The sequence below is a fragment of the Acanthaster planci genome, linkage group LG03 (genome assembly GCF_054643075.1).
Source record: "Acanthaster planci isolate LZ-2023a linkage group LG03, COTS_SCS, whole genome shotgun sequence".
Taxonomy (NCBI): Eukaryota; Metazoa; Echinodermata; class Asteroidea; order Valvatida; family Acanthasteridae; genus Acanthaster; species Acanthaster planci.
The window spans coordinates 2,937,476-2,962,908 of record NC_141779.1 but is presented as its reverse complement, the minus strand read 5'-3'; the positions used below and the strand labels follow the sequence as shown (position 1 = coordinate 2,962,908).

General features: G+C 41.1%; 1 protein-coding gene and 1 long non-coding RNA gene across 3 annotated transcripts in view; one reads left to right on the top strand and one right to left on the bottom strand.

Moving 5' to 3' along the window:
- LOC110985846 (titin-like) overlaps window positions 1–25,433 on the top strand; it is a 120,170-nt gene that overhangs the window by 77,753 nt on the left and 16,984 nt on the right. For both annotated transcript variants that reach the window (XM_087134453.1, XM_087134452.1), the window contains exons 116-150: window positions 212–326; window positions 616–935; window positions 1,268–1,535; window positions 1,931–2,233; window positions 2,588–2,878; window positions 3,841–4,143; window positions 4,851–5,153; window positions 5,673–5,936; window positions 6,359–6,643; window positions 7,042–7,344; window positions 7,710–8,015; window positions 8,884–9,183; window positions 9,666–9,777; window positions 10,091–10,266; window positions 10,775–11,062; window positions 11,509–11,647; window positions 11,814–11,977; window positions 12,567–12,869; window positions 13,290–13,574; window positions 14,246–14,533; window positions 14,968–15,255; window positions 16,169–16,325; window positions 16,543–16,743; window positions 16,865–17,006; window positions 17,327–17,526; window positions 17,784–17,936; window positions 18,402–18,447; window positions 18,665–18,751; window positions 18,856–18,967; window positions 19,662–19,952; window positions 20,086–20,149; window positions 20,515–20,651; window positions 21,335–21,541; window positions 21,752–21,887; window positions 23,735–23,910. In XM_087134453.1, coding sequence (XP_086990579.1) covers window positions 212–326; window positions 616–935; window positions 1,268–1,535; window positions 1,931–2,233; window positions 2,588–2,878; window positions 3,841–4,143; window positions 4,851–5,153; window positions 5,673–5,936; window positions 6,359–6,643; window positions 7,042–7,344; window positions 7,710–8,015; window positions 8,884–9,183; window positions 9,666–9,777; window positions 10,091–10,266; window positions 10,775–11,062; window positions 11,509–11,647; window positions 11,814–11,977; window positions 12,567–12,869; window positions 13,290–13,574; window positions 14,246–14,533; window positions 14,968–15,255; window positions 16,169–16,325; window positions 16,543–16,743; window positions 16,865–17,006; window positions 17,327–17,526; window positions 17,784–17,936; window positions 18,402–18,447; window positions 18,665–18,751; window positions 18,856–18,967; window positions 19,662–19,952; window positions 20,086–20,149; window positions 20,515–20,651; window positions 21,335–21,541; window positions 21,752–21,887; window positions 23,735–23,910 — 7,513 coding nt within the window. The remainder of the gene's footprint in view (window positions 1–211; window positions 327–615; window positions 936–1,267; window positions 1,536–1,930; window positions 2,234–2,587; window positions 2,879–3,840; window positions 4,144–4,850; window positions 5,154–5,672; window positions 5,937–6,358; window positions 6,644–7,041; window positions 7,345–7,709; window positions 8,016–8,883; window positions 9,184–9,665; window positions 9,778–10,090; window positions 10,267–10,774; window positions 11,063–11,508; window positions 11,648–11,813; window positions 11,978–12,566; window positions 12,870–13,289; window positions 13,575–14,245; window positions 14,534–14,967; window positions 15,256–16,168; window positions 16,326–16,542; window positions 16,744–16,864; window positions 17,007–17,326; window positions 17,527–17,783; window positions 17,937–18,401; window positions 18,448–18,664; window positions 18,752–18,855; window positions 18,968–19,661; window positions 19,953–20,085; window positions 20,150–20,514; window positions 20,652–21,334; window positions 21,542–21,751; window positions 21,888–23,734; window positions 23,911–25,433) is intronic.
- LOC147799555 (uncharacterized) lies at window positions 18,753–22,847 on the bottom strand. The gene is made up of 2 exons (XR_015424754.1): window positions 22,624–22,847; window positions 18,753–20,129 (listed from the first exon to the last, which is right to left on the bottom strand). It is a non-coding gene; the product is annotated as an uncharacterized LOC147799555 (long non-coding RNA).

Below are 25,433 nucleotides of genomic sequence, written 5' to 3'. Positions count from 1 at the left end.
CAGTTTCTTTGGAATCATGCTAACAATTGCCTTTAAAATTGATGGCTGACTTCATAATGCTTTAAACTCAGATATTTATGGCAAAAATCTCCCAGTGGAATATTTGTGATTATGGAGATGACTATCTGTTGAATGGAAAGCATAGGTCCACACTATTTAAATTTATTAATTTTAGCGAGAATGCAAGAGATGATGTTTTTGGTTATCACAGGTTAGTCGGTTGTTGAGAGGCAGTGAGTACGAGTTCCGAGTTTCTGCTGTCAACCGAGCTGGAACTGGTAACCCGAGTGAGCCGTCACAGAGCGTCATCGCTGAAAATCCACCAGGTTGGTATCAGCTTATTAGATGTGTACCGAGATAAACAATAAAGGCCTGTGATGATATTTATGCAGTAATGTGCAAACTTGCACAAGACTGGGAAAAAAGTTTCAAAGGAACAAGGCGTCATTTTCAAATGGCAGTCTCAATCTTGTAAACAGAAGTTTTATTTAGGATTTTTTGAAAGAATATGCAAACAAGAATGCAGTTGTAGCTTACCTTAGTAATTTTGGTACTATACTTTGTGGGTCATTGCAAACTGCCTTACCCTGTGGTTCTTTTTCCTCCTCTAAACAGTACCTCCCAAACTGGACCTAGATCTCAAGTACCAACGTGTGATCACTGTCCGTGCTGGCACCTCCTTCCGTGTTGAGGTCCCCTACAAGGGCACGCCGGTACCCACCATCAAATGGATGCACAACTCTGTCCCCATCGAGCGTACCCTACGCGTCAGCATAGAGACCAATGACTTTGGCACCGTCCTGAACACAAGGAACTCGGAGAGGGAAGACAGCGGTGATTATGTTATCACGGCTACCAACAAGGCTGGTGAAGCATCAGCGACTCTAACAGTCAAGGTGTTTGATAGACCAGGGCCTCCAGAAGGACCTTTACAAGTGAGTGTATTTGCTGTCTCAGTGTGCTGAGCATACTTGTGTGTGAAACAAAGCACCTGTAAGTGCACGCATTGATATTCAAATTAGACAATCTCAACACCTCCAAGATCATATCCTCATCTCTTCCACATTTTATCATACTTTAAACAGTAAGGCCAAATCCTGCACTAAAAGATTCTAGCAATTAAGAAATCAAACACGTGCAAAGATAGGTAATTAAATCTAAATGCATGAATTTTCTTGGATCAGTATACAAAAAAACTACTGATGTATATAAAAAAAATTGTCATTCAGTGCCAATCACTTTCAAACACTTTTTTCATTATTGCCAGGTTGTCCGTCTTGGCAGCAATGACGTCACTCTCTCCTGGAGCCCACCCTCAGACGACGGAGGCAGTCAGATTGTCGGTTACATCTTGGAGAAGCGTGAGGGCAGTATGCGCATGTGGAGCAAGGTATCAGCAGCGCTGACAGAATGCATGCACCGAGTCATCGGCCTCACTGAGGGGAATGAGTACCAATTCCGAGTCCGAGCTGAGAACAAGTCCGGTGTGAGTGAGCCCCTAGAAGGAGAAAAGGTCATTCCTAAAGGGGACTATGGTAAGTAATCATCTGGTTATCTGTGAAATACTTTTCATATGTAATGCAATATGTTATATCACGTATTCGATGTGTGACAATTAGTGTTTCTCATTGATGTGTTGTCTTGTGGCATTGTGTGAAGTATAAAATAATCTTCAACCCTATCAGGTTGTGGTATTTTTTCAGTCTTGGCACGCTGCTGAATGTAATGGAATCAACAATAGTGAATAATACAACAGCTAGAAAGAAATTTCCTTTGTTCACTCCAAGGATTAGCAAAATTCAAGAGAAAAATTGGCCATTACTTGACGTGTTATATTTAGCACGGGCAGGATAAACTTGATTGTGAAAAAAAATGTGTCTTTTGAATTTTTGAGTATTTATAAATATTTGACTGGTACTTATTTTTGCAGAGGTACCAGGCAAGCCGGGACCAGTCTCCATCTCCAGTATCCATGGCGATGCTGTCTCTCTCAATTGGTCACCCCCATCCAAGGATGGAGGGGCCCCAATTAGCGGCTACATCATTGAGAAACGAGACAGGGCTAGTGACGCCTGGAGCAGAGTCAACGCGGCTCCCATAACAGACAGCAGTTACAAGGTGCCAAGGCTCATCCAGGGGACTGAATATGACTTCCGAGTCAGTGCTGTGAATAAGGCAGGAGTCGGGGAACCAGCAGCTACTCCAGGACCAGTTCTGGTGGAGAGACCTGCCGGTGAGTGAATGGATTTTATATTGACCCTAATCACTTTGACTGATGTTTCTAAATGTATAATATAATTATTTACCAAATGTTACCTTCTCAAACTGAATGAAAAATGAATGAGTCCATAATCCTGTTGAAGGAAAATAATAGAACTAAAAACAAGCAACAAATTAAGGAAATATCCCAATTGCAATGTCTTTAGATATTAAAAGCCTTTTTGTTTGAAAAACTTGATTTAATTCCTTGATCCATAAGAAAACTGTCTTCCAACGTTTTTCACTTTAAACATCGAATCCAAATCTTTCTCACTAAAATCATTTTCCTGCCTCCTGCATCACTTTTTCTAATGTTAAATCTCTCCAGCCGCTCCAAAGCTTGAGCCTGGCGCTGTGTATCGTGACATCATCAAAGTCCGTGCTGGATCCAACCTACACATGGACATCCCCTGCCGAGGCAAACCCACCCCTACCATCTCCTGGACCAAGGATGGCTCAGAGATTGCGATAGATGCCATCAGAGTCCGGGCATCCACCAATGACTTTGCCACTAATCTGACTGTCAAGAACACCGGAAAGGCTGACGCAGGTACCTACGTTGTCAGAGCAACAAACAAAGCCGGTTCAGACAGTGCTACCATCAAAGTGGTGGTGTTGGGTAAGCAAAACTAGTTTGTCAGTAAGTAAACCTAGTTGGTTAGTAATTAGAACTACGTAGTCAGTAATTAAAAATCGAACTAGTTTGTCAGTAGAAGTAATTTTCACTAATATGAAAATCTCAACCTGGTTCCAGATAGTATTGGAGGTTTTTCAAGCAGGTGTGACCTGAAGCGATTGTTACACATTGGGTTCAAGCAATTTGAAAAGACAATCCAAAGAAGATATTTGAGCACACTCACCCACAAGACACCCTAGTTTTTGCATTGTCTATGTACATGATTTCAAGATGTATTTTTTGCGTTGGGGAGATGTTAATTTGTATAACTGGTTTTGCCCTTACCCAACGTATATATTGATAAACACTGTATGCTCAGTGCCTGCCCGAGAGCTTATGAAAAATTCACAAGCTTACTCGGGTGGGACTTGAAGCTACACCCTCCTACTTACTCGTGCAGACGTCTTAACCACTTGTCCACCAAGCTTGCGGGGGTCGGCTGGCCGGTCCAAATCAGATGAAGCAGCGGGTTCCAAGAACTATTTCAAGATTTTTTTTGCGTTTGGGAGATGTTAATTTATATAACGGGTTTTCCCCTTACCCAACGTATATATTATTAATAAACACTGTATGCTCAGTGCTTGTCTGAGAGCTTGCGAAAAAATTCACAAGCTTACTCAGTTTAGACTCGAACCCACGACCTCCTTCTTACTAGTGCAGACGTCTTATAACACTTGACCACCGAGCTTGCCAGGGTCGGCTGGCCGGTCCGAGTCAGGTGAAGCTGCGGGTACCGCAAACTATTTCAAGATGTATTTTGACAGGATGATAATTTGAACAATAGCTTTCATAGTACTGTGGCCAAAACCGCATTGAATTGTTAGGAAAAACAACAGAAACTTTATCAACAAGGTTAAAAATACAGCATAGTTAAAGTTAAATGTTCAATACTTCCTCATCTACAGACAAGCCTGGCCCGCCGGAGGGTCCCTTGAACACTTCTGACATCACCAAGGATTCCGTCACGCTGTCATGGCAACCACCAACCGACGATGGAGGCAGCCAAGTCACCAACTACATCCTAGAGAAGCGTGAGGCGGACCGTCTGACGTGGACCCGCGTGTCTGCCACCATCAGGGGAACGCGCTACACGGTGACCAGTCTGATTGATGGCACCAAGTACATGTTCAGAGTGCGAGCTGAGAACAAGTACGGACAGAGCGAACCACTGAATAGCACCGATGCAGTGCTCGTCAAGAGCCCATTTGGTAAGCGAGTTATTAGCGACGCTTGTTTAGCCAGCTGTTGCCAAGTAATGACCAAATTTCTTCTCTAGAAGTTTCTGCTATAGGGAATGTGTGTGTATACGGCACATCACTTGTGTTCATGAGATAGGTGTGTTAATAGATCTTTTCCTAAAAGTTATTTAGTCAAATACTTTCACACCAGTGCCACATTTGATTTCAATTCTTTCTAGTACGTCCAGTTGGATTCGAGTCGAATTGTGTTGGAATGCCTGTAGTACAGTGGTAGAGTGATAGCTCGATTGGTTTGCAGATTTTATGTACAATAGGTTAGAATATTTACACTATAATGTGAACCTTATTTTACTAAAAATTTGTCATTCCACAAGCATCTATTCATCAAAACCCATTATTTATCAAAGAAATGGATCATTCCATTAGTGCTTGTTTCGTGAGAATGATCCAGCTAATTTTATTTCAGAAATGCAAGGTCATTTGAGAACAAAGCACATGATGTTATGCCAACTTAAACATGTTCAGTTCGCATGACATAGCATGTGGCGGTGCTGATATGGCCAACCATGTGCATATGGTGATGTTCTCAGATGACCTACACAACACTTCATTTTGAAAATTTTTGTTGAAATTCTGAATTGGCTTATTGGTAACATGTGTCACAACAGTGTACATTGCTTAGATGCTATCACCATGTTATTAATCTTGTCCATCAGATGTTCCTGATGCACCCGGTACCCCTGAAGTCTCAGGCATCACCGACACCACCATGACAGTCTCCTGGAAACCACCTCGCAGCGACGGAGGCTCAGAGATCACCGGCTACATACTGGAAATGAAGGAAACCACAGGCGTCCGTTGGATGAGAGCCACCAGGAAGGTCCTGAAGGAGTCCAACTTCACGGTGACAAATCTGGTCAAGGGGAGAGAGTATGAGTTCCAGGTGGCCGCCGAGAATGAGGCGGGGGTTGGACCCATGAGCAGAAAATCTACTCCAGCTTGTGCCAAGACACCTGTCGGTATGTGGTTCGCTCACTTGGCATGCACCCCTCAATCGCTTTACTTCATCTGAATCCTTGTTTGATGAGGAAACCATTGTCATTCAGAGTGAAGGCTAGTTTGTACTTCACTGCAAGGTCAATTTGATGTCATTAAACTCTGCCAGATTTGCCTGAGTTCACCTTGTTCAGTGCGTTGAAGTATTCCAAATTTTCTGCTTGAATACCCCCTGTGATACCACCGGTCTGCTGATTGTGAACCAACTGCAACAAAATAATATTTTATGCCTCACCCGAACGAAATCGAAGGGGCACATTGTTTCCTGGACGTTTATGTTATGATTTGTTTATAGAAATGTTATAAAAATCACCTGTGTGGTTTGACCCACGCTGACAAAGTAAAGCAAGCTCGAGACCCCTTAGTAATCATCCATTTTGCATTTGACTTGAGAGGCTACTGTAAAGTCATACGTAGTTACAAAAAAAGATATGTATCTTTCTAACATAATAATTTATTTATGTTGTGTTTTTCTAAAACAGAAACTGCAGAGTTCACTGAGCCTCTGACAGACATCTCAGCCAAGGTGGGCAAGACGGTCACCCTGGAGTGCCGTATCTCCAATGCCAAGGCTGAAGTCAAGTGGCTCAAGGACGGAGTGCAGATCTTTGCCGTGGACAGACACAGCATCATCAAGGAAGGCCAAAGGAGAGCGTTGGTGATCCGAGACGTTGGACCTCGAGACATTGGGAAGTACACATGTAAATGTGGGGATGCAAGCACCGAGGCCACAGTCAAGGTCAAAGGTGAGTATGTGCTATTTATAGACTCAAATTTATCAAGTCATTAACATCTTATCAGGTTGCACCAAGAATTACACAAATACATGTAAATTTTGTTGTCAGCCAGCTGTGGAATGGTTAATGACTGTAGACATTGAGATTCGCTCTGCAAGCTGTTGTAGCCACTGTATTTTGTTCACAGCTGGAATTTGAATTAACCTCTGGTTCACTGTTTGCAGCCAATCTCTCAGTGGCGGTGGGTCTTCATGGACAAATTTGGATTGTCTGATGTTAAAGGCATCACCTCATAAGCAACATTCTGGTTGCTGAATAATCCTCTCCCATTAATAAAAGGGCATTCAGAAAAGATTGAAGGGTTATCTTCAAGTTACACAAAGTTTCTTAAAGTTTATTAATTGTTGCATGAACTTTCTTTTTCCTTGCAGCTGAACCAAAGATTGACCTCTCTGACTACAAAGATGTCATCACCGTCCGTGCTGGTAACGTCCTTCGTCTCTACGTACCCTTCACCGGATGCCCCACACCAACAGCCGAGTGGTATCGTCATGACCGACGCATCAGCGAAGACAGCAGAACCAAGATAGAGAAACAGGAGAACAGAACAGAATTGGTCATCAAGAACACCATCCGATCAGACACAGGGCAGTACTCACTGACTGTCAGCAATGAAGCTGGCAAACACACAGCTAACATCCATGTCATAGTGGTTGGTAGGTATCAATCACAGATATTATTCCTCATTTTATTGCATCCTACAGAGTGTTTCGATTATTATTCATACATAAATTTGGTGTGTCGAGAAGTTACCAGAGTGTCATAAAGTTCATATTTTGGAATATGATTATTGTGTATCAATTAAAGTGCCATATAAGGGGATCTTAGAACTCAAAGTAATCTGTAGTCCTTTAAATGCAAGTTATTTCTTCCGTCAAGTTGTTTGGCTCAGCCTTTGCTAGGGACCAGTAAATTTTAATGACAACTCGTTGGCCATCCCAACCAAATGAAGTACAACTTTTCAAACAAATAATGCAGTGATATATAACGTTGAAGTCACACCAATTCCCAAAAAAACTATTGACTTACATCACCACATCAACAATGTTTACAGATGTTCCTGGTCCCCCCACCGGCCCCCTGGAGATCTCCGACGTCGGCCGTTTCTCTGTCAACCTCTCCTGGTCCCCGCCCAGAGAAGACGGCGGCTCCAAGATTGAATACTACACTGTGGAGAGACGGGAGAAGGGTCGCAAGCTGTGGACAGTAGCTACCACGTATGCTACAACAACATCCTTCACAGTGACGGGACTTGGTGAGAACATGGAGTATGAGTTCCGAGTGAGCGCTGAGAACATCAACGGAGTTGGACCTCCTCTGGAATCATCTCAGGCTGTCGTCTGCAAGACGCCCTTCTGTAAGTTGTTTTGTCCTTCTGTCCTGAGTTTGGACTCGAAAAAAAGGGAAAGTGGAAACTTTTTACTTAACATCACTGAGAACCAGTGTCATAGTCAAATCCCTGACAAGGCCAATCAAGTCTTTCGAGACCAGACACAACTAATGGGGTGAACAATGTAAGTTCATTTGGCTAGTTTTTCTGAGTTGCCTTAAGACTGAGTGACTCGTGATGGACTTGCAGGGACTTGAGATGGACTAGACATTAACACCGCCTTGAACGAGGTTGAGGCAAGAGCAGACCAACAAGTTAACTTAATGAGCTCTTAAAAGTCATGGGAAATCTATTTCACCAATGACAGGGTTCTTTGTGTTCCTTTTCTGCAGCTGTGCCGAGCCCGCCAGGCAAACCTGAAGTCCATAACATCTGCCATGATCACATGACCCTGACTTGGACCGAGCCCCAGCATGACGGCGGCAAGCCCATCACAGGCTACATCCTGGAAATGAGAGAGAACTTTGGCGCACACTGGAAGCGAGTCAACCGCGAACCAGTGGTGGACACCACCTACACAGTGAAGGGATTAGTGGAAGGTCACCAGTATGACTTCAGAGTGACCGCTGAGAATACTGTCGGGCCAGGCAAGCCTAGCCAACCAACTCACCCACCACGCATTGCCAAGGATCCTGCAAGTAAGTGCTTCTTGTCAGTTTGATTCAGGCACAATTTAAACAGTGGACTTTTGAGAATACAGTTGTGGAGCTCTACCAACTGAGTTTTTCATCCCTGATGGAAAGGAAGGCCCAAATTGTAAACAGTTTTCAGGTTTGAAGTGAAAGAGATTAGGGGAACCTCTGCTTATAATAGTATTCCTCCATTTAGTCAGTTATTCTTGATTGGAAGGGGATTTTATTTGGAATGATATGATATTAACTCAATTTTATCTAAATGCTGTTAGCCGCCCCCCCAAAAAATCGGTCTCTGGTCAGACCAAAGTTCCAGAATTGATGCAGCGATGCGTTTTTCTTGTTTTTAAAATTTTTTTGGGGGGGGGATGGGGGTTGGCTATTTAAGACTTGTAACGGACATGGAAATGAGTGGCATATTTAATCAAAGAGCAAAGGCAAGTAGTAGCACGTCGCACGTCATGCCACCATTGTTGTTAATCAGCTGGCTGCAACTTTGTAACCTATCCATGGTCTACCGTTTGTGTCCGACATCAACATTAAGCAGTCGTCTATCACCGGGTACGAGCTACCCACAAATTAGTCTGGTTCCTTGAACAAATTGCCCTTCCGACTCATGGACTTGTGGCCGAGAATCAGTCTACTCACAAACATTCAGGCGATGCGGAAATAGAGGGTGCTGTTTTGTGAAAATTTTGAGAAAAAAAAAAATTTGACGTGCATGTTCAAAATCAACGCGCGCACTGACCAGAAACCGACCATTTTTCTTTTGGCCTTACATTATTTCTTAAATCACTTATATGTTATCCTAACAGTTTTATTTCATTTCAAATTTGATAACTGACCCCTTCTCCTGCCTCTGCTCCTTTTATAGGACGACCTTCACCACCTGGTTGCCCAACCATCAAAGACATCACATCAACTTCTGTGAAGCTCAGCTGGACCGTTCCATTCTCAGATGGGGGCCAGCCCATCACCCACTACACGGTGGAGCGTAGACGGAAGGGCTCTTACGACTGGACAGACAAGCTGACCACCCCTACCAACTCTTGTCAGGTGGAGAAGCTGTCACCCAACGTGGAGTACGTCTTCAGGGTGTGTGCGGTCAACACTGCTGGCATGGAGAGTGATCCTAGCAAGGCTTCAGAGGCATTCGTTACCAGAGAGTCACTCCGTGAGTAACCAGTTCAAAAAAACATTTTCAGTTGTAGAAAAAAAAGATATCTGACTCTGTAACAATCATTCCTTGTCCTCTAAATCTGAATTGCAGGTTACATCTGATGTTTGGAAATAAACTCATCAATTAAGCAATTTGTCAATCAGTCTTTCAAGATTATTTATCCCAAAGTACCCCAAACCTGGCTATTGTAAAAATTGTAAGAGCTATTAAAAAATGTATGTTCAGTCACTGTAGTTGTAACCAACTTTTGTAAAAATGACTTAAAAACAAATTATTGATCAGATCTGAATAACAGTTTTTAATACATAATTCATTCTGTTCAGTCATTGGCAGTATCCCTGTCAGCCTAAAAAATTTCAAATGTAAAATTGGTTGAATTATCTTTCCCATCACAATGCCCCCTCTGACAAACAAGTAATATAGTCAAATACTGTCATTAGTTTATGTTAACGTCATGGTTACCTATTGGATTGCAGCTGGAGTACCACCAACTTTCACAGAGGAGCCACACAGCACGATGGTTGCTGAGAAAACAAAGGCCGAATTCACCTGCAGAGTGGCCGGGACACCCACACCTCATGTGGACTGGTGAGCGTTGGTTCCTTTCTCACCTACAACAATCATTAATTGCATCTCTTGCTGGTCAGTTAGATTTGAGTCGAGTTGAGTCATAGCGCCTGAAATGTTTGATGTGTGAGTGGAAAGTTTGGCTTTGAATCTCATCCAACCAAGCTTGCCAAATTTTATATCTCACAGAGAAAACAATAAGTATACCCAGCTGAATGTCCTAAACTACTTTAGTCGAACCTTACAATAAACTTAATTTTGGGTTCAACATTGAAGTTTGTGAATAAATTACAAGGGAATTGCCATCTGATTGTAATCTTCGTGATGCCAACAGGATCCGTAAGGGTAGAGAGTTGTTCACCGGTCGCAAGTACAGCATAACAACAGACAAAGATGGCCTACACAGACTGACCATCCATGAGGCCAGAGAGATGGACAGTGGCATGTACACAGCAGTTGCCCAGAATGAGAATGGAAAGGTTCGCGCATCGGCAGAACTCCACATCAAATGTAAGGCAGTGTTGACCTCTGGTTATTCGTTACGAGAAGTTCATATCAAATACAAATTTGTGAGCTTACGTTTAATATCTGACAACTTTCCAAACCCTACTTTCCCAGCAATTTCTCGCGGGAGACATACCTCCTGTAGTATGTCTCTTTGGTTCTTATAGTAACAAGGTTGAAAACTAGGAACAACATGTTCTGGGTAGACTAATTGGAGGAGATAGCCTTACTGTGGTGGTTATATCTTACTCGCATGTTCTTAAACTTAAGATGTGTACATTTTGGCAAATCACAGTACAGTATTAGTGATTAATACCCATGGACAAGAATAGCGCCACCATAATTAATGGCTTCCAATTTGGGTCACTTGATTAGTGCATATTTTCAGAATAGAGAATGAGAAAGTGTTTATGTCAAAGAGTAATACATGTCAAGTTCCCACTGCATAGTTGCAGCCTGTGCGGCGAACTGAACAGAAATTCATTCTCCCCAAAATTTCCCCGACCACTTTCAGCGCTGCCAACTCTGGACCTTGACCGCCGCATGAGAGACTTCAGTGTCCGTGCTGGAAGCACCCTGCGCATCTCCATCCCTTTCACTGGCACACCCAAGCCCACCCTGAGGTGGAAGAAGGAAGACGGTGAAGAGATTAACACAAGAGGACGATTCCGCATCGATGCCTTGGGAGGCGAGGCCGACTTGACCATCAGGGAGACGGAGAGAGAAGACAGCGGTGTCTACATCTTAGAAGCTGAGAACGAGTATGGAGTGCAGCAGGTGGCAGCCAAAGTACAAGTTGTTGGTAAGAATCTGAGAATTTGCTAAGGCATTGTTGGATTGACCATTGTGAGGGCGATGGGGGCAAAGTAGAAATTTTACAAAACAGGAAAAATGAAAGTGAAAGAAACAACAAAAGGCAGGAAAGAGAATGGAGATCACTCATTAGCTTGAAAAGACCCTCAGAATTGATCCCCTTCTACTGTTAATGGTTTGTCAGTTTGCTGTCGCTTTGTGAATTTGAAACAAGTCCTCTCCCTAGAAAAACATTTGGCCAAACCCATCATCGTTGCTGCTTATAACTGATCAGAATGACCTGAGTTGCAAATGTGTCTTAAAGTATCTCATTCGCTTGTATATCTGCTGATTGTTTTCTTTATGATAAATCTCTGTTTGACATGAGCTTCTTAAGAATCGAAAATTCTCCTGTGAGAATGTGCTTTACGTGAATGGGTAACATTGTAACTTCAGACAAACCTGGACCGCCAACTGGCCCCATCCAGACAGTGGAGGTCAGCAAGAAATCTATCACGTTGTCGTGGCAACCACCAGCTGATAATGGAGGAAGTCCCATCATACGCTACATTGTTGAGATGAAAGAGGCTAACAGGTACAGCTCAGATGATGGGTGTAATGTTTCTTATTTTCACCTTTTTCTCCAGTAAAGTTTGGAATTTCTTTTGAATTTTTTTGGATAAGCTATTTTCCACAATACAGAACCTGTAGTATAAAGTGAGGAACTACATTGAGCCATGTTTGTTGCTCTTTCCCCTCAGAACTATTTGGCAGAACGTAGGCTTTGTCTCTGCATCCACTGAGCACACAGTCAGTGGACTCATGGAAGGAACGGCTTATCTCTTCCGAGTCTCTGCCGAAAATCAGTATGGCCCCGGCGAACCTCTGATTGGACGAGAGTCAGTCATGGCCAAGGCTCCTTATGGTCAGTCCAATCATCCATGTTCCCTGACTAGTACTGTATCCCTGGGGGTGCATCTGAGGCACGTGCCCTCCCATTGAAAGTCAGTGCCCTCAGGTGCCCCCTATTTGAAATTTCAAAATGTTTACAGCCTGTGTACAAGCCATGGTTACTTTGCTTTAAGTACCCCCTTGAAAAAGGTATGCACCCTTGGGCACTCTTCTGAAATGTCGCTTCATTATACCACTGTTCCTGACTGATTTGCCCCCTTCACAGTTAAATGCTGGAAGTGTACGCTCAACCAAATCCTACTCTGTTTCCAAAGTTGTTTTGATAATTTGGAACGCTTTCACAATAACTTTTTATTATTTTATTTTTTTACCTGAATGAAATTTTGAAAATTGTTTATTCACTCGTAGTACAAGTTCATTTATTTCTAATTGTGTCCGTAAAATGGCTAGCTACCTAAGATAGTATGTTTTGTTTTCTGAACAAACCCAAATAGCAATAATCATTCACATAAGAATGCTTTTAAATTTTCACTTTTACTTTTTGGTTATTTCAGCAGTGTGCAAATTTCAGCAAAATGAAATGTGATTTTTGTCTCTTGAAGATGTCCCCGGTGCCCCAGGGAAACCATCGGTGTCCGACATCCAACGCCACTCCGTCCATCTCCTCTGGGTTCCACCAGAATCAGACGGAGGCAGCCCCATCACCAACTACATTATCGAGAAGCAAGAGACAACGAGCACCCGATGGTTCCGTGCCAACAGGGAGGAGGTGACAGGAAACAGTCACACCATCACCAACCTCATCGAAGACTCCGAGTATGAATTCCGTGTGATTGCCGAGAATAAAGTCGGCTTCAGTCAACCGAGTCCATCTTCTCAGCGAGTGATAGTCAAGGACCCAAGAGGTTTGTTGGCATCTCAATTTCAGATTGTTTTCATCTCGTTGGTGCATCTAAGCATAAAACTGGTGAATAGTTTCCAATCTGTTCATATCATTTTCAGTGTTGCAGTCGAATCCCTCTCAACTCCCTGCAAGTCCATCGCATTACCTAGCTGCAAGCCAACGCACAAGAATTGAACTCTGACTAAAGTATTCCTTTTGACATGTTAAACTGTCTCTTAATGACTGGACTTATGAAACGACGACTAATGATGGACTTGGCTAGAACACTGGTCATTTAAAAAATACATTTGCTGGAATTTATTCAAAGACATATGTCAAATATGAGAATAACATGTTAAAGTTGGGATAATTCTTCTCAAAAACTGACAGCTGGAATTATGAATGATGTCTCCACATGCTGTCTTATTTGTTTCATTTCAAGGGTCTATCCCAGCTTCGTTTGTCCGTACTCCACAATCCATTGCCGTCACCCAAGGCAGAGCAGGAACCTTGGAGTGCGAGGTAGCCGGCTACCCGTCTCCTCAAGTCTTCTGGTACCGTCTCGGCCGCGAGCTTCACGACAGCAGGAAGTACAAGATCAGAGCCAGCGGCAACATCCACACACTGCAGATCAACGATGTCTATGAGGAAGATACTGGAGAGATCACAGTCAAGGTCATGAACAAAGCTGGATCACAGACTGAGAAAGCTGACCTCCAGATTCAAGGTATGCTATTCCCAGCCGTAAAAATCTTCGTTTTCATGAAACAGGACTCTATTTTCCTCATTGATTGAAATGATTAAAACGAGGCTTGTCTATATCTATATCTGCCTCTTCTGTTTTGGAACTGCTTCAATAGAACTTTCCAACATGTAATAATTACTGGAAGACCAGTATCCACGAACATTATCTATATTGAGAAGAAAAGATTTTCCTGTTAGTGTCACTTGTCTTTATGCCCTTAAATGATTTTATAATTTAATAGTATTGGGCTATCAAGGTAATTTGGGGCAGGGGAGGATTAAAAGCTTTTGGCATCTCCAGAGCCCTATGCTGGCATTTCTGATGTTACTGTAGTCAAGTTTAACCGACAGTAACATCACACTTGCTTTTCTCATCATTAGGTGCTCATTAATTATCTTCTCTCAATATATGTCATTGTACATTTACATATTTATTATAATATCCATGATATCTCAGCTACTGTCGTTGATATCAATGTCAGCATGGATAAACTAAATAAATGAATTTTAAAAAATGAATCAAGGAAAAATATTTCGAAGATTAAACATAGGCAGTCCAATTTTAGGTTATGCATTGAATGGAAATTGATTAGTCACTGATGCAGTCTCAACTTTGTTATCACTTTCCTTGTCATCCTTTTCTCTAATACACAGTTGCTCCTAAAGTCAACGTACCACCACGCCTCCGCATCCCCCTTGATTGTCTCCAAGGAGAGATCTTGAAACTCAGAATACCTTACACAGGCATCCCTGCACCCAGCATCACCTGGGACCGTGACGGAGTTGACATCAAGCCTGCCAGGAATCTGGAGATCAAGACCACCGACAAGGAGACAATGCTGTCCATCACTAAAGTTAGCAAGGAGGATGCAGGGAAATACACAGTGGTCGCTACGAATGAGCTGGGATACGATTCAGCAAGCATTGTCATCAACATCCTGAGTACGAGAAATACTCATTTGGGTTTTTAAAAGCATCAGTGTGTGCATTAAGGATTGAATGCTAAGATCGGAATGAAGCAAACAAGTTTATAGGGTCAGTTCATGAAAATGTTTGGAAGAGATTTTTTCTCAACAAATTTGACATGTATTGCCTCGTTGAAAATGGGACTATCAAGTTTCAAACAACAAGTTGCGGTATTGTATGCCAAGAGATTGCTAATGGAAAAGAAAGGTTGACACAAACTCAATTTGGTAAGCCTGTCTAATCTAAGCATACAATATCACTTGGTCAGTTTGGCTGTTTAGCAGCTTTTCATCCATATGAGGTTACAATAATGACAAATAATTCAGTGAAATATCAATGAATTTTCAATAAGAAACATTTACTAATGACTTATGGTTTTTGGTCTTAATTTGTCTCATTTTTGTTTGCAGGACAACCAGATCCACCTCGTAACTTGGAAGTCCTCGACGTCACCTCGGATACCGTCCGTCTCTCCTGGCAACCGCCTCTCCATGACGGAGGAAGCACCATCACCAGCTACGTGGTGGAGAAACGAGATGCTGGATCCAATACCTGGGTCCGCTGCGTTACCAGCAGAAACTGCTTCCATACCATCGTGGGCTTGAGGTCTGAGTCAGAGTACCAGTTCAGAGTCACAGCATTGAACTCCTTCGGCGCGAGCGAGCCGTGTGAAGCATCAACTGTCATAGCAACTAAACGTGAGTCACCCAGATATTTTTGGCTGAAATGATTCTGTCTGTAAGAAATTCACTCATTACAAGAAATGAGCCATGTGAAATTAGGTCTTTAAAAGAAGCGAAAGCAACGGTTTTGGGGTTTGTAATAAGGTTTCTTGATTTTGCAAAGATCCATTTGGATAATCGAACTTTACAATATTTATGTCTAAGTTTGAAATTAGTATCTCACACAGATTGGAGTTATATTTCTCGAAAATGTTAAAGCAATGTTTTAACCACTTGCTGCCGGGTAGCCCAGTTTCAGGTACGTTTTCTTTATACGCAAAGCCAGGCTGCCTGAAATCGGACAAAAGAGCTGGGCCTTTTAACAAAAGACTGTACTCAGAACAAAAGACCGGGCTGCTGGGAATTGCCAACATTTTTTCAATTGTCAATAGCGGAGGAAATCCGTCATTGTTTTGAAAGATTGTACCACTGTTTGTGTTATTCAGCACAAGCGGATTACCACCGGGGACAAAAGTGCTCCAGTGCTGAGGGATACAAAACCACTGCACACTAATCTGGCCGCTATTGAAAAGACGCCAGCAGCACACTGTGCCAGTAATTACATAACACCACCCAATCAGGGCTCTTTTTACAAGGGGCAGGCCTAGCTGAAATACTCGGGCATCAATAGATGTTGTCTGTCAGATTAGAGTAGCCTCCAGACAGTCACTCGATGGGGTTTAGGCGTTCAGGAAAAAAAGATATCAATTTTTGAAGATTTTTGAAAACCGAAGATATTGAAAAAATTACTCAGCATTAGACACTGCATTTCCAAAGGGATGCAGCAGCAAGTGGTTAACTACATATATCTTAAATTAGTTGTGTCCAAACATTGGTTGAAGGCTGGTTGACAGTAGCATCACTCATGTAACTTTCTATAATTCAACAGCTTCGGCATTGACCCGCCCAGAGCTTGAAGATTATGAAGCCAAGCGACGATTCTATGATTCGCTGGTTGATTTGAGCTGGATTCCGTCCAGGTTTGACTACATCAAGCGATTTGGCTCTGTCTATGACTACTATAACATCTATGAAGAACTTGGAAGGTAAGTACCTATCTAGGTCTAATACTGGTCCCTATCTGACTCTTGGAAGTTTGACTGTTAGCCATAGTATTGTTATACACACCAACTTTCACCAGAATGAGCACAAATTTATACCCTCTATATTTGAGTTCTGTACGCACAAAGGGCATTTAAATTTCTGTATTATCTCCATCTTTTTCAAAGTTTTTCATCAGATTTGTCCTCTTTCAATCCACAGAGGATCCTATGGTGTGGTCTACAGAGCTGTGGAGAAGAAGACAGGCAAAACCTTCGCTGCCAAGTTCCTACGCTGCCAGGGTCACGAGAGAGAAGTTGTCAAACGAGAAATCGATATCATGAAGCGACTGCATCACCCAGCATTGCTGTCTCTCCATGAGGTGTTTGAGAACGACGAAGAAATAATCATGATTATAGAATTGTAAGTCAAGATTAAAATTCACTCTTTCTTTGATAATGAAGTTAAGATTTTTTTGACATTTGTACAAAATGTGACCTAGAGAATGAAGCAATCATTCCTGTCATTTTCCTGCATTCTGCAGCTTGTCTGGCGGGGAGTTGTTTGATCGTCTCGTTGACGAGAGCCACATCTTGACTGAGCCCGAGGTTGTCGACTACATGAAGCAGATCTGTGAAGGCATCAGACACATGCACGAGAAGCACATCCTTCATCTTGATCTCAAGGTAAAGTGACGGCCAACAACTGTCTTCACAAGAATCACTCTCGTCTTCAATGAAATTAAGATTCAGGGCAAACTCCCATCATTGCCAAAAGAATTTCAATCAACATTTGCTGTGCTTCTTTGGATATGAACAGAAGATAAATTATTGAATAAACCTCCATTCATTTGAATTTATGTTAATTATTTTGTGAGATTTCTATTTTAATAAAGAAAAATGTTTAAAAGTTCAAGGTTGTTGTCTCGGATTTATCAGTGATTTTTTACAAAACCGATTTGAAGACGCGGCTTTTTTAAATAAAAGCATGTTTTTTGTTGACCTAGCCGGAGAACATCATGCTACGTACTCGCACTGGCAACGATGTGAAACTCATTGACTTTGGTCTAGCCAGGGAACTCGACCCACACGAACAAGTGCGCGTCATGTTTGGCACTCCAGAGTTTGTGGCACCAGAAGTCGTGAACTTTGAACCCATTGGACTGCCATCCGACATGTGGTCACTCGGAGTGCTGGCATATGTCATGTGAGTTTTCTTTCAAATTTGTAATGAGATTTATGCACACGTTGTAACTAGACCAATTATAATGGGTGACTTTGACCACTGTTTAAATTGGCCATTATAGTTAGAAAAATGTCTACTGCTAGAGATTTGACGTCATCCAACACAGGGGGACAATGTTCATAATGAATGGAACTTTGTAAACAGCCTGCTTTCAGATCAGTAATTTCCATCTTGATATTGTTCAATTGGAACTGCATTGTACATATGTTTCTTACCAGGTTGAGTGGCATCTCGCCATTCATGGGAGAATCCGACATTGACACCTTGAAGAGCGTGAGTCGGGGGGAATGGGACTTCGATGAGGAAGCATTTGCTGATGTGTCCGATGAAGGACTGGATTGGATTGAGAAGATTCTAATTCAGGACAAGGAGTAAGTTTAGGGAGTGTTTCATAATTGTTGAAGGCGGTATTTACTGCGGTACCGCTGGTTTTGTTTTTAGCGGCACTGCACTAGTTACCCGAAACGTTCCCTTTTATGCATCTTACACTTCAGTTTATGTCGAATAAAAATTGGCTATTTTCCAAATTCTAACTTATTAGTTTCAAAGGACTTCCAAAGGTTAAACTACATATTCATTTATATTGTAACTTCGTTGAGCACTATTAGTACAAGATTCTGCTTATAACCAAGAAATGTTTAGGTCCCAACCCTTTGTTTGTATTCCTGATAATACATGGTTGCTGTTGTAACAAGGTAACTTGCCAAGTCCTTAAGGATTTCTCATTAATGCGGTTCAACTGGATTCTATCGGCAAAATAACCCAATATACGTGTATAAGTGAATTACATTTTGTATAGTTCCTTACTGAATTGGACGATTTCATTTTTCTTTAAGCAAACGGATGACAATCCAAGAAGCACTTGCCCACCCGTGGCTCAACGTAAGTACACGTATATTGATTACTTTTTGAATTTGTGCCATTTGGTCTTTGTGTTTTTCTAGCCAGAGCAGTTTTCCCACAGATGAAAACCAAATTTTCAACTAAACTAAAGCCTTCCCATACCAAGAACCCTTCCCAGATTAATGTCTAAAATCTAAGTATTTGGCACATTATTCCAAGACTCAAGATTAGTTTGATTCATTTTCTTCTATTTCAGATGGAGACTGATACCCTTGCTCGGAGACGCGCTCGACGACTCAACACCAGGCGTCTCAGAAAACTACACGAGAAACGCAAACCAGAGGTGAAACATCACCCCTTCAATTTTATTGAATTTTACTCGAATACATGTACATTGCTTTGATTATTTTTATTAAAAAAAATCATCCAATTTTCTTTTTTTTTCAGGGGGCTGGCGAAACCATCAACGCCCTCGGCCGTCTTGCTCATGGGGGCGCTCTTCGAGAGATACACAAGGTCTACCGTGGCATGCCACTACATGAAAGGCTCGTCTATATGGGTATGTCATTGCACTTTGAGTTTTTTACAATTGTAAAAATTCATAGACCACTTTTGCCCAAAGCGTGGTCAAGTTAGGGAATCATCACCTCTGTTTTAGGGAATACTATAAATCTCTAAAGATCTAATTTTGACAATTTACAAAATTTTGAAAACCCGAGAAAGCAGAATACACCGTCTAAGGAGATTTACCGCACAAGTTTTGTTTTAGTTGAAGCACCTTAAAAGTTTTTGCACAACTTTCTACTGGTAACGCAAGAAAACTCTGAAACCTTTCTTTCTCATTGAAAAGTGCACCATTTTTATACACTTTAAAACTATTCAAAGGAGGTCTGTTCAAATCATGAACTTGATGTATGCCTCTTATCTTTGCTTCCTGACCTCCTGTCATGAACTGAAATGATTAATCACCAAATTAAATAAAAATTTTGACAATTCAATAACCAAAATTCTTGCAAATAGTTCCTGCCTTGAATGACACTTTTGCTCAGATGGGCATACATGTATTTATATTAGCGTTAAACTCAAATAGGCCTCAAAATGCCCTGAAGATGGTGCAAAAAATGGAAAATCAGGTTGAATGGGACACAAAGGAGCATGTACAAGACCTGCATTATCAATAATTACATTGCGTTGCCCTTTAAATTTGGTAGCAACAGTTGTCAATCGAGTCCTGATTTGATTTTTATTTCTAGATGTCCGTGATGCCGCTCCCAAGTTTGTAGTTCCTCTCGAGACGACCACCGCCATTGAGGGTAACGCCGCTCGCTTCGAGTGTGAAGTCTCTGCCCTCACCGAACCCCTCATCACCTGGTACAAGGGGAAGACTCCCCTACAGATAGGAATCAAGTACAAGATGCTGTACGATGATCGCAAGTACACGCTGGTCGTTCAGGACACCAATATTGATGATGTAGGGGAGTACACCTGCAAGGCAGTCAACTCGTACGGGTCAGCAACATCATCGGCGTCTCTGGACATTGAACGTAAGTTGGATGTTGGAGTTCTGAAGTTCTTCCAGAATTGATGCATCACACAGCCAGATTTTGAAAGCCAAATTTCTTGTGATTTTTTTCCCTTCTTTAAAGTAAATTAGTCATTACCCTTATGTCCTCGCAGTGCTTGATGAAGAGGAGTTGGAGAGACGTGGAGAAAGACGGACTCTGGAAATGAAGAGACAAAAGTAGGTTTCAGTTGTAGTAGATGCAATCTTGAATCTACCAATCAAATTTGAAAATTGCTAGCGATTTTCTCCCGCAGTTTGTCCGATGGATTATTTTTGTCTCAAAGTATTTCCTAGCCTGGCTGTATAGCAATCTAAAAACAAACTTGAAAAAGTAATTCGAATCTTAGAAAATAAAAAATTCAGTGAATTATCTTGCTCTGAATTAACCTGTTGCACAATCCTGTCGATGCATTTTTACGGAACAGTGTCTAGTCTCGGACACATAACCCAGACAGACCAAAATATAAATACTGCACACAATATAAAAAAAATCTGAGCATGGTCACACATTTCCAAGTAATCCATTAATTTATATTTTCCAGAATCCCTCTGGGAGAACGAGCTCGTCGTCTGCGTGCCATGCAGGCCGAGATGGGAGCTGACCAACCACCACAGTTTGTCAAGACTTTGCAAGACAAGGAATGCGGTCTCGGATTCATTCTTCCACTCTCGTTTGAAGGTTGGAAGACAACCCTTACCTTTATAAGCAAAGTTCAATGTTCATTTTGACCTGATCATATAATCTTTCTTGTGAAGGTGTCAAACTTTCAACTCCTGAATTCTTTTGAGCATTTACACTGATCCATTTTTTTTTAAACATTGTAGTCTGCCAAAGGAATATTGTGACCTTTAAATGACTTGCTTAGATTTTTGAATATTTTTACTATTCCCGATTTTCAATTTCTTTTCTGCAAACGCTCGCTTGCACGTGCAAACCTACCTTTGGTCCACTTGAAAATAAGTTAACATATGTAATCTCTTATCTTTGGCAATAGAGATATTTTGGGGTATAGTACGGAAGAGCCTTATCATATGAATGAAAAATGTAAGGTGTTGGGTTAATGTACGTCTATTTTGCCAAAGTCAATTTCTCACGGTTTTTAAATAACTTCACAAGCTACTGACTTCGGTAAATATGCATAAGAACAATCATTCAAAGCAGGTCAAAAATGCAGGTGCACAATGCCAATGGGGCATTTGTCGTGCTGCATCTTCTTTTGGGATATTTGGGCTGAAAGCTCAGTACTTTTACCGAGAGTTTTCTGCCCTCTACGCACAGCTTGACAAGCGTTTTTGACCCCTAGTCTATGCTTCAAGATATATGCGGACCACATGGTGTACAATGTTTTTATTTTCCTACAGTAACTGTTCCACCAGAGCCCACCAAGGTCGTCTGGTACCTCAATGGCAAGCAACTCAAGGAAGGACCGCGCTACAAGTTCTACGTGGATAATGGCACCTACACGCTAGAGGTTCAGGAGACCACGCTGGATGACATGGGTGAATACTGCGCCGAAGTGACCAATCAAACAGGGACGTCAGTTACAAAGTGCCAAGTAGCCGTGGATGGTAAGCTTGAGATCAAGTTTCACATGATACTTGTATTTAAGGATTAAATATGAGCATTTTTGGCATGTTGGAAAATCATAGTTGTTGCTCTCTTGGAAAACTTCTTTCCTGCATTTTGACTATCTACATCTATGATTCAAGACTGAATTTGCCGTTATTGACTCAAGTGGATAGCTTCTTTTGATTTGATTTTTTGGGGTTTTTTTGCAGAAAACTTCATGGACAAGTATGCTGGATATGTCAGACCACATTTTGTTCAGCGCCTTCGAGACATTCTCATTGTTGAGGGGAGTGCAGCAAGACTGGAATGTAAGGTCAATGGCATGCCGGATCCAGATATCAGATGGTAAGATCCTTTTTTCAAATCATTCAAATTATTGTATTTTAAGTCTGCATCTTAAAAATAACTCTAGCCGCTGGTCACATTTCTTATCCGCACATAAAAGTTCAGAATTATACGCTTGTAATATAACAAACTTCCCGAAGAATCCTGCGCATGAAAACGGGGGGAGGGCTCCATATAGGAAGCCAGTAATTATTCCCTACAGTGACTACAGTGACCTATCATCCATCAGAAAGCAAATACATGTCCAGGAAAGTTCAATTTAGAAGGGAGAAAACCAAGTCATTTACTAGGAAAACACTTGGAATTTTCAGACCAGTTTCATTGGGTTTGTGCATGGGGTTTCAAGCTGTGTCCATATATGGAACTCTTTCCAGACTGGGTCCAAAGAAGGACACTAAAAGTAACGTATTTAACTTCTAAAATCAGAACAAATTTATCACTTAATTTATCTTTTAAACTTGAAAAATTGGCAATAAGGAGTTAGAGCAGGTAAGGTCTGGTTTCATCTGCCGACATACTGCATGCAACAAGTCTAACTGTGGCATACATTTTGATTTCATGTACACTACAAATATCAAACCCCCCCTCAGGGCGATACTCTTCACAGAACAAGGCAACTCTTTCCTTTAGAGAAAAAAAAAAGGCAAAATTATCTGGTTTCATGTGCAACAGAACACAGATCAGAGAAAGAGGAATGGCTAGATTGACCCAAGGTTTAAGAAAATACAGAACTTACATCCACAGCAAATGTAAAGTGTAGAGTATCTGGAGCCCTGTCTGTCCTCTGGGTGTGTCCTGTCACAAATACCCCTGCTGAATTCTCTGCACGCTGGTTTTATGTGAATGCCTAAAAAGAATGTAAATCCAGTTGGAATGAGCACACACCACTAACCTCCCTCATGTAACAATAGATACTCAACAAAAGACCATTGACATTCACTCCCTGATCCCAGCACTGTTAAAAAAAGGGGATTTCAAACAAGGCTAGACCTCGCATAAAGATGCTAATTAACTTCTGCAAGCCCAGTTAGACTGTTCCATTTTACCAAAACTGAATACAAAATGGTATGTTCCTAATTTAAAAAGCCACTTAAAATGGTATGGAATGCCATTTGTTCTGAAGCACCTTGGTGAAAACGTAAGGTCTATGGAGCACAAAATGTACCAAAAGAAAATGAACATTATTTTGTCACATTGATTCTAAAAAATATACTACTCAAAAAAAGTTGAGCACCACTTTTAATTTTGTGTGTACTTTTTTATAAGAATATATTTTACTGCTGAAAATACCCCAGTACAACTGTCCTGTATGACCTCAAACACACTGTTATTTTACATGTGGTTGTTTTCAGTTGTTGCATAGTGTCTCTTGCATCTCTGCACACCCTGAAATTACAAGTTAAGACAAAAGTGGTCCTTAACTTTTTTTGAGTTGTGTATGAGTTTGCATAAAGTATGGGTTAGTTGATTTTTCTCAGTGAAATTATTTATTATTTGAAGAGTGAGACATCATACAGGTAACACCAAGGGAAGAATTCCAGATATGCAAATCACTCAGTTTTCCCTATAGTGATGTATAGGTCACCAAAAAGATATAACATGTTTTAAAAAGTCAAATTTTGCAAGGAAAATATTTTTTAAAAGCATTTAGTGAGAAAATACTTTCATTTTTAGACCACTTTCATAGGTTTCGTGCACAAGGTGTTAACTGATGTCCGTGTATGGAAATATTTATAACACTAATTGAAATACAACTTGAATGCCAAAGAATTTCAAATTTAAAGTGGTAACAACTTCAAAACTTATGAGAAAACATCTCTGATGGACTTAAATCACATTCAACACAGGTTCAAGGACCACAAAGAGATTGAGGATGGTGTCCACTACTCTATGGAGTTTGAGGATGATGATACATGCGCCCTCATCCTACAGGATGTGTTCTTGACTGATGCTGGGACCTACACTTGCCAAGCGTCTAACCTCCTTGGTCGCATCTCCTGCGACTCACGTGTCAAAGTTGAACGTAAGTTCTTGTTTGATTTTCATTTTTATTGCATATTCTTATTCCATTTTCATTCTTGTTCACATCCATCTGAATTTGTTAATAATATTATGAAATTATTAAAAAATTATATCCAGTCATCAAGTGACAGTAGATGAGATGAGAAATCCGTTGGCATAGATTTTAATTTTCAGAAAAGATTACAATCATAGAAATAAATTTCATCTGCAAATATGTTAACTGGCAATGAAATAATTGCAGAACGTTCTGTCCCTTTCAGATATTGTCAGACTGCAAATAATTGATACTTAACAAATTAACACTTTCAAATTTAACACTATTCTTAGCTTGAAATGTCACTAATTTATTCTGATAACTCAGTGTTTGTCTTGTTTTCTACTAACAAAATGCCAGCATTGACAAGTTTGTACTTGGCCTGTTAGCATCATTGAATTCAACAGTGCTTTGAGTGAGGAAGTCCTTGTTGCTTTGGTTTAACAGTCCTGGTAAATTAAAAAATGTTTAAGAAATCTCAAGCTGCCATGACAGACCTTTCTACAATTCCACCCGGAGAGTGCTCACAGTAGGGACATAAAGTTTGTCGGGTTTACTCGTGAGTGTAATTTGATTATCCAGGATGTCTCAGCTTACTGGAATAATTTGGATCAGAACTACAGACTAACTGATCTTGTTGATTACTCTAGATCATGACCGTGTCCTCTGTAAATATGTAGGCCCCTGTTCTCTACTTGCTACTTATGGATACATAAGCCTTATGTTGCTGAGTCCCATTTTGTGTAACAGATCCCACCCTGGTTTCCATCAACTAAATTTCTCAGTGCAGTCTGGACCACGTGTTTGAAAAGTTAGACTAGTGTAAACAAACAGAATGCATTGTTGTGAGTAAACCGGACTCTAACAGGTCACATTTTTCCCATGCATAAACTGAGTGCTTGCCAGTATTAAATAGCACTTACTCCTTTTGTAAACGATGCGAGCTAGATTTATATTGAACTGAGTTAGTTGTGGGGTTGAATGGTAGTGTTTGACAGGTCAGAGAAAGGATATGACGATGAACAGTGGTAGGTAGGCTCGTCCATTGTGTAATGGTCTTGTGTAGAGAAGTGCTTATTCTCGGGTGCTCTAAATTCCCTAAGTTTGACTTTAACCTTGAAAAACAGTACCAAGGTTTCACTGAACAATTCTTAGGGCCTGGTGTTGTTATTTTTTTAGATCTGAAATACTTGCACAGTAGGAATCTAGGATATTTTGTCATGGCTTTGGTTTTATTCTTTGTGTAGGCTTATCACCTGAAGTAGTTTATCAACGTTAGTTGTCATATCAAAGCAGATATCACATTTATGTGACAGTTGGCCCTGCATCACTTGACGTTTGTGATTTTACCTTTCTCTTGGTTTTACTGTCGCATGTTTATTGACAATTGTAATGCAGCAGCATTAAAAATAGTCCCAGTTGAGGGCATGTCAGGCTACAGTTTATTCTCACCTTCGGGATGCAGCCCATAAATTTTACTAGGTTGGGGA